This window comes from Nyctereutes procyonoides, unplaced genomic scaffold (genome assembly GCF_905146905.1).
Source record: "Nyctereutes procyonoides isolate TBG_1078 unplaced genomic scaffold, NYPRO_anot_genome, whole genome shotgun sequence".
NCBI lineage: Eukaryota > Metazoa > Chordata > Mammalia > Carnivora > Canidae > Nyctereutes > Nyctereutes procyonoides.
The window spans coordinates 54,477,449-54,485,132 of NW_026575020.1; the positions used below are offsets into that span (position 1 = coordinate 54,477,449).

The 7,684-nt window shown below is 53.1% G+C and overlaps 1 protein-coding gene across 1 annotated transcript; it reads right to left on the reverse strand.

Moving 5' to 3' along the window:
- LOC129511276 (CMRF35-like molecule 6) lies at positions 1 to 4,616 on the reverse strand. Its single transcript, XM_055327818.1, has 5 exons — positions 4,216 to 4,616; positions 3,410 to 3,733; positions 1,455 to 1,569; positions 836 to 889; positions 1 to 321 (listed from the first exon to the last, which is right to left on the reverse strand). The coding sequence occupies exons 1-5, from the start codon at positions 4,274 to 4,276 to the stop codon at positions 237 to 239; spliced, it is 639 nt and encodes a 212-aa protein (XP_055183793.1). The 5' UTR covers positions 4,277 to 4,616; the 3' UTR covers positions 1 to 236.
- Positions 4,617 to 7,684: the final 3,068 nt, after the last annotated feature.

Genomic DNA, 7,684 nt, shown 5'->3' on the forward strand with positions numbered 1-7,684 from the left:
TTTAAGGAGTGTGCATTTATTGGGAACGTTCTCAATGTCTATGATACATTGCAGGAAAAGTCACAAAAACGTTTACAGAGTATTCTGATGGAAATACAGACAATGGCTGGATGAATTGTTCAGAGGCCCATTCCCATCCATCAGAGGGACTGTGTTCTGGGCGGGTCTTGGTGTTACCGGTTTTCCTTATCAAGCGGTCTCTGCCTCCCCCCAGAACCCTTCTGAGGTCTGTTCACCTAGAGAACAGCACTGAGGAGGCCCAGGAGCAAGGGCCCCTCCAGGAAGATCAGGAGCAGGAAGTAGATCCTGCTGAGCAGGGACCTGTAGGGGACACAGGGACAGACGGTGAGCCACACATCCTCAGGGAGAGGCCTGGTACCCTCCACTGTCCTTCTGTCCCTGGGCCCATGTCCTGAGGCCACAGCAGTCCACACAGAGATCAGTCCCAGGTGGGTCCATGGGCAGGGCAACCCCACACAACAGACCACTCCCGTGACCCTCAGGCTAACAACTGTCCTTGAGACAGGACTGTGGATGCGGAAAGGGCCCAGCCACTGGAGTGACATGAGGGACACGCCAAGGAGTGGGCAGGGCCTCAGCTGGGAATTGAGGTCTACCTAAGCCCTCCCCATTTGGGGGTTACCCTGTGTGGGGGACAGACATCAGTGCCAAGGTTATTGTTTGATGTTTGCTCTCCCATAAACAGTATTTCCCAGGAGGGGTTGGAAATGTTTGCCTCAGTCCCAGGGAGCATCTGGCACCTGTGCGGTACCTCTAAAAGGTTAGCCTTAAAATTCAGTGGGTGGAGATGGAAGGAAGGAATGACCTCACTCACCTCTCCCCTCCGTCAGAGGCCTGGTCTTCAACAGGATGACTCTCTATCCAGGGCCTGTGGGGGAAGCAGGGGAGAGAGTGCAGGGGTCACTGAGCCCCAGAGCACCTGGCCTGGGCCAGGATCCGAAGGCCCCCTTTGGAAAACACTTACACTTGCTCTTCCCTGTCCCTGGAGACCGATTTCTGCAGGCACCTGAGAGCTGGGTCCTCAATCCTGCAGGCCTCCAGGGAAATGTCCTCTCCCTGGCGAGGCCTCTCTGATCATTGTGTATTAGATAACGATCCTGTCACCTGTCACCCTCCCACACATGCTCTCCCAGACTCATCTGTCCTATTTCCCGCAAGCATTCATCACAAACTGGCACACTTCGAATGATGAATGTGCTGACTTCTTCACTGTGCGAATTTCCCAACTTTTGTCAGAGCAGGGTTGTGTCTAGGTGGCCCAGAGCCGTGTCCTCAAAAAAACGGCAGGCACTTGTAGGACTTCCACAATTAGACGTGGAATTAGTAAAGAAGTGAGGGACCTAGGTCAAGAGAGCCCCACCCCCATTCCTCACCCCTCCGCGTTGCCTAGAGAGCACCCTGGTGTCAGAAATCTCCAGCTGCTGACCCCTTACCCAGCACGTTGCCTGCTGTTGGAGGTCTCCTGTGGGGTTGCGGTGCTCCACGTGGATGCTGGCAGGATCGTAAAAAGAACTGAGGTGCTGGTGGGCCTCCCAGAACTGGGGTCTTCTGGGAGAGAGGGAGAAACCCATGTCAGGCCTGCTGTCTTCCCCCAGGCTCCCCCTCTCTCTCTGCTGTGAGGTTCTGACTCACAGAGTCCAGGTCACTCAGGCCACCTGGACAGATGTCCTGGCTTCAGCATCCCCCCACAGCTATGCCCAGGCCTGACTGGGACTTGGCCCTTCCCTTGACCCGCCCTCCAGGGGTGCACCCTGGCCAGGTGGACACTTTCAGATGCAGAGTGATCCTGCTTCCTGGGGAACATGAGAGTGTGTGGAGAGAGCACCTGGGTCTGGTCTCAGCCACACCACACCTTGTTTACCCCAGCAGAGGATGGGGTGAGGTTTAGTCTGTAGAGATGGATCCAGAGTGTGGGGTGGGGTAGGGTGCGGCAGGGTCCTCAGGCATGGCTATGTCTGGAGTGAGGGTCACAAAGCAAGGCACTCAGCAGAGTCTAGTCGACCCTGAATTGAGGGTCGACCCTGGCACTCAATGACTCGGCCCCTGAATTGTCAGCCAGGCCTGGAACCTGGGTGGCCACTGGACAGTCCTCTCTGGGGTGGGGAATGACCTGAAAGAAAGATCTAGAGAGACAGACATACACCCAGTGGACCCCATAGAAAGAAGTCTGTCTTGAAGCCAACTGGACAAAGGTGTTTCCCTCGAAGGGCAGGTGGTGTCCGTGGACACTCAGCTCCTCACTGTTAAACAGGAATCCACAGAAGGCATGGGAGGGAAATGTCCCGTGTGAGAGAAACAAAGACCTACAGAAAGGACCCCAGAGGAACCAGAGAGAAATTCAGAATAAGAGCACAAGATACAAATCTACAGCCTTCGATGGATGACCTCCCTGCAGGTCTTAGGCAGCAAAAACAGAGTTCTAGTAAAGAAGAACTATTGGGACGCCTGGGTGGCTCAGTGGCTGAGTGTCTGCCTTTGGCTCAGATTGTGATCCCAGGATCCTGGGATCAAATCCTGCATTGGGCTCCCCACAGGGAGCCTGCTTCTCCCTCTGCCTGGGTCTTTGTGTCTCTCATGAATTAAAAAAAAAAAAAAAAGAAACTATTTGCAGCACATGGAAGTATATTTGGGGTCATATAGGACCTGAGAACTCATTGTTCTCATCCTTCTTCTCCTTTGTCTGCAGGGGGAATTTTAGGGGAATCTCTGGGCTCCCTTCTGTGGGGACAAGGGGCCAGAGGGGGAGGGAAGGGTCAAGCTGGAGGGGCTGAGTGGTCCCCAAATGGTCACAGTAGCCCCCTCTCGAGGCTGCAGCAGACCCCCTAGGATCAGAGCTGTGAGGCTGGAGCCTCATGAACCATCCATGACCCAGTCATGTCCAGGCACAGGGGCAGCCAGTAAGGGAGGGGAGGAAATGCCCTAGGGGTCCTAGGGAAGACAGAGTGAGGTCCAGGAAGAGACTCGGGTCCCCTTGAGTAAGGACAGGACCCTTGTTAAGACAGGAAGGCAGACTCAGGGCCATTCCCACTCATCCCCCCGTGAGAGCTTTAGGGGTGAGAGTGTGTCAGGACATAGTGTACAGAGGCACCAAGGACAACCAGAGGTGTGCCTGTGCGTGTTGAGTGTGCAGACAACACAATGCGCACATGCACAAATGCACACATGCCTAGACATGCACTCGCACATATAACAGATTCCACACATGGACACACACACACACACATAAGGACATATACATGCACGTCCGGGGTGTCCTGCGTCACCGACCCCAGCCTGACCCCGCTTTTCTCTCCCACATCCCACTACTCTCCTGACAGAGGCAGGGCGATCAGCCCGGTCTCAGGCAGCCCAGGTGCTGGTGCCGGGGGAGGGGGTGTGCACAGCTCACCTGGGGTCACAGATACCACAACAGAGAAGGTGGGGTCAAGCCACGGTGTGTCGATCCCACACTTGTATGTTCCTGCATCGCCTTCTGTGAGGCTTTTCAAGGTCACTGTGAAGGTGAGGTTTGCAGGATGGTCCCTGATGGACACGCGGCCTTTGGTCACTTTTCTCTGTGACTCTGTGGTCTCCACGATCTTCTTCCACACACATGGGCTTTTGCACCAGTATTTGTCATGGTCTCTGAATTCCTCCTTGTACTGACACCACACACTCAGGGATCCCCCCACGGTGCCCGACACGGAGTCGGGGCCACGCAGAGACGAACAGCCTGGAAAACACAGCCAAGTGTGGCTCCTCAGCAGACGGGTCTGGGTTAGGGGGATCTGGGGACAAGGTGACCCTTGAGTCCCTCGAGGGCCCTCGGGGTCTGGCAGAGGCCTTTCCTGAGACCAGAGGGAGGGGAAGTAGCTCCCCCATCACTGAGAGGCACAAGGAGAGGGTGTCCGTGGCATGGGTGTGTGTGTGATGCCCTGAGACGTCATTTCTGACCGTGACACCATGGGTAAGGGTGGTCCTCTCGTCACTGCTGCTCTGTCCTGAAGAGTGGACACGACTCACCTGCTTAGGCACTGAATCTTCCTGTCACTGCTGAGGCCATGTTGGCTGATCCTAGAATCTTCTCTGCTCTCCTGCCTTCCCCCTACATCCACCTTCCCTCCCTTTGGGCCACCCTGCATCCACAGTCCCCCTGCCTCCCTCCCTCCCTCCCACTCGGGGCAGACTTCCCTGCCTAGGCTTGGCCCCACTCACCTGGAACCTGCAGAAGGAGCAGAGCTGCAGGTAGCCACACCATCCAGTCCCACGTGGTCATGTCTGCAGCACAGCTGTCACCCCTGCAATGCCAGGTACCCGGGGGGTACCAGTTTCAAGCCTCAAAAACAGAGGATCTGCTGTCTACACCCCACTTCTGCTTTCTCAGGCCTCTTTGCTTCCTCATCCAACCTGTCATTGTTCTCCACAAACTTCTTCCACGATGACTCAAGCTGCTTGGGTGCATGAAGTTCAGGGAGGGAGGAGCACGGGCTGAGAAAGAGCCCTGGACCTAGTGACTCAGGCACCTCTCAATCCCAATGACGGGAAGGCTCCAGAGTCAGGTCCAGCACTGGACTGGGATTGCTGAACCCTCCACAGCCCACAGCCGATCCTCCCACGGTCCACACTCACTGCACACAGTGGAGGCTTTCCTCCTCATTGGGACTTCCGTACCTTGTGACACATCACTTCCTTTATCAAGACGGACCTTGTCCGGGGTGGATCCCAGAGCAGCCCATCCTCACCACCCTCAGTGGTGATCACATTGGTATTAGGATCCTGCAGCCTGCAGCTCCAAGCACCCACAATCCACATGGGACATCTGTTCTCCTCTGGCCACACAAGTTGACACTGTGATCTCAGATGCTTTCAAAGGTCCCATTTTGGTTCTGGGTTCCCAAGCAGGGTACAAATCCCTCAGGCTGTGCTTCCCTCCTGTGCGTTTCTCTGTTTTCCGGACACAGATGTAGAGTGATGTCACCAACCCCATGAGCACCTCCCTTTTGATTTCTTCTTCTTTGGGAAGTCCACGCTACTGTGACTCACAGGGCAGAGTATTGAGAATGGACAAGAGTGACCAGAGATGGAAGGTGCTGATGGGGCGGTGGGGACATGGGACGGTGAGACTGGGCTCCTCCTCTCCATCCAATGGCCCAAGGGGGTGGTTGTGTAATGAGAGGGTGTCTGTCAAAGCACTGCCTGCCAGGATCCCTTTTGGTTCAGAGAGGTGACGATGGCGTCTTCCAGGTGCAGATTTAGGGGATGGTCCTCTCCAGGAGGTGGGAAGGCGGGTCTGTCCTAACTTAAATTGGCTCATTCTCATGACCTGATGGGTTTGGGGTGAGGTTGCCCTAGAAATGGCAGGGAGGCAGGTCAAGGTGCCACCCCCGACATCTTGCCTGGGCTATGCCAGCCTCTGAACCTTGTCATGCACAACCAGATCCATCAATTTCCCTGAAACGCTCTCTCCCCAGATCTGCTCTTCCTCCACACTCTTATCCAGATCAAAGGCAATAATACTCCCAGCATTATTGTAACCAGACCCTGTCACCCAGGGTTCCTCTCTCTCCTACTCCTCCCAAATGCTTATTCTGGAGCTCTCCATCTGCCCATATGCCCTCTTCCTCCTGACATCACAACTGTCCTTTATTCTCTCAGTGCAATGGTGACATCCCTGTTCTTCTCAGTCCACTCATGCCTGGTCCTCCCTCTTTTCCATTCATCAGCAAGAGAACACTTGTCAGTATACCCTGGACACCTTTTGTCCCACACCATTCAAATGAAACCTACTCTCCTTGCTTGGCTTACACAGCCTGAGTGGGTCTGGCCACGGCTATGTTTGTAGTTCCATCTTGCTCCCCACCCCAAGTGGCCTGTGCTCCAACCACAATGCCCGACCCTCCCCAGGGCTTTACCATCTGCTTGTCCCTCTCTCTGGATCCTTTGCCCAACTCTTCTCACTGCTCTTTCCTTCTTACTCTTTAGATTTCACGTTGGATGTCACTCCTTCAGCAATTCCTTCCAGATCACTCTTCCAAGGGGTCACCCTGTTATCCCAATCACCGACCCCTGTTTGGTTCCTCCATAGTTCACCAAACCTCATTAATACAGTTTCTTTTGGTGGTTTCTATCTATCTCCACCCTAGGACAGAGCTCATATCATAGCACTGTTCTGGATCTGTTCCATTCATCACAGAATGACCTGGGGCCCAGTTGCAGTATATCACAAATGGTCAGCATATGATAAATATTTACTGAATGAGTGAATGAGTGAATCCAGTGAATGAATAAAGAGTGAATTGGCAGCAGATATTGACCCTAAGCAAGTGTGGTCGAACTAGATTCGATATCTGTCACAGCATAACAAATTCCCCCAATACATTAGCAGCTGAAAACGACAAACATTTCTTATCTCACACTTCCTGAGAGTCACAAATCTGAGAGTGGCTTATCTGGGTAGCTGTGGCTCAGGGAGTCTCTTGCACGAAGTTGCAGTCAAGATGTTGACCAAACTATACTCATCTGAGGGCTAGATTGACCTGGAGGATCTGCTTCCAAGATGGCATGCTCACATGCCGGTTGGCAGGAGACCTTAGCTCCTGGCTCTATAAACTGCAGGAGTGTCTTCATGATATGGCAACTAGCTTCTCCCAGAGGGAGTGATCCAAGAAAGAGCAAGGCACAACATGTTTATGATTTATCCTTGGAAGTCATATGCCATTACTTCTGCCATATATGTGGACCCCACACCCACCTGGATAGAATGCAGAAGAGCCCTGCCTGAGGATGTGGATATCTGATCTGAGTGGTGACTTGGAAAGAATATCACTTCCTAAAATACCAGTAAGCTGTGTATTTATGATTTGTGCAATTTCCTGTTCTGGTGTAACACTGCAATAAAAGAATTTATTTTTTAAAATATTTTATTTATTTATTAGTGAAAGACACACAGAGAGAGCGGCAGAGACACAGGCAGAGGGAGAAGCAGGCTCCATGCAAGGAGCCCAACGTGGGACTCGATCCCGGATCTCCAGGATCAGGCCCCGGGCTGAAGGCGGCGCTAAACTGCTGAGCTACTGGGGCTGCCCATCAATAAAAGAAATTAAAGACCAAAAACCAAAATGTGAAAGTATACCTCTCAAACTTTGCTTGAGCCTTTGGGGGAGGTTTGCTGTTTGTTGGTCTTTATTCACAGGGCAAAGAGTTTGCACAATCCCCCTCCCCGACCCAGCTACCTTGCCAAAAGCTCAGACAGTCAACAAAGTGACCGGAAGCATATTATAAGTGATGATGTCAAGACTCGAACCCTGATTCCTCTGGCATGACTGCTCAAGTGCTTTCCCCTCGTATACCATGCCTGGCAGGGAGACAGTGGCCAAGAGCCAGCAAGAGGGAGAAGCACCATCTTCAGACCCATGAAGCGGAATGAAAGGGTTAGGCAACTGGTGGCCATTGTATCCCAAATTGAGAACTTGTCAGGGACTCACTGCTTCCCGAGTCTTCTCAGCCCACCACCATCTCTGCTTCTCTCACTTCCCCAGTGCATCTTTCTTTTCGGAAAACACTTCAGTGTCTGCGGCTCCTGGCTGAGCTGTGAAGGTGGAAGATCCACTAGGCAAACAGAGCAATTACAACAGAAACTTGACTTTAGGTTTGAGTACGTGCTGTGACGGTTAGTGTTATGTGT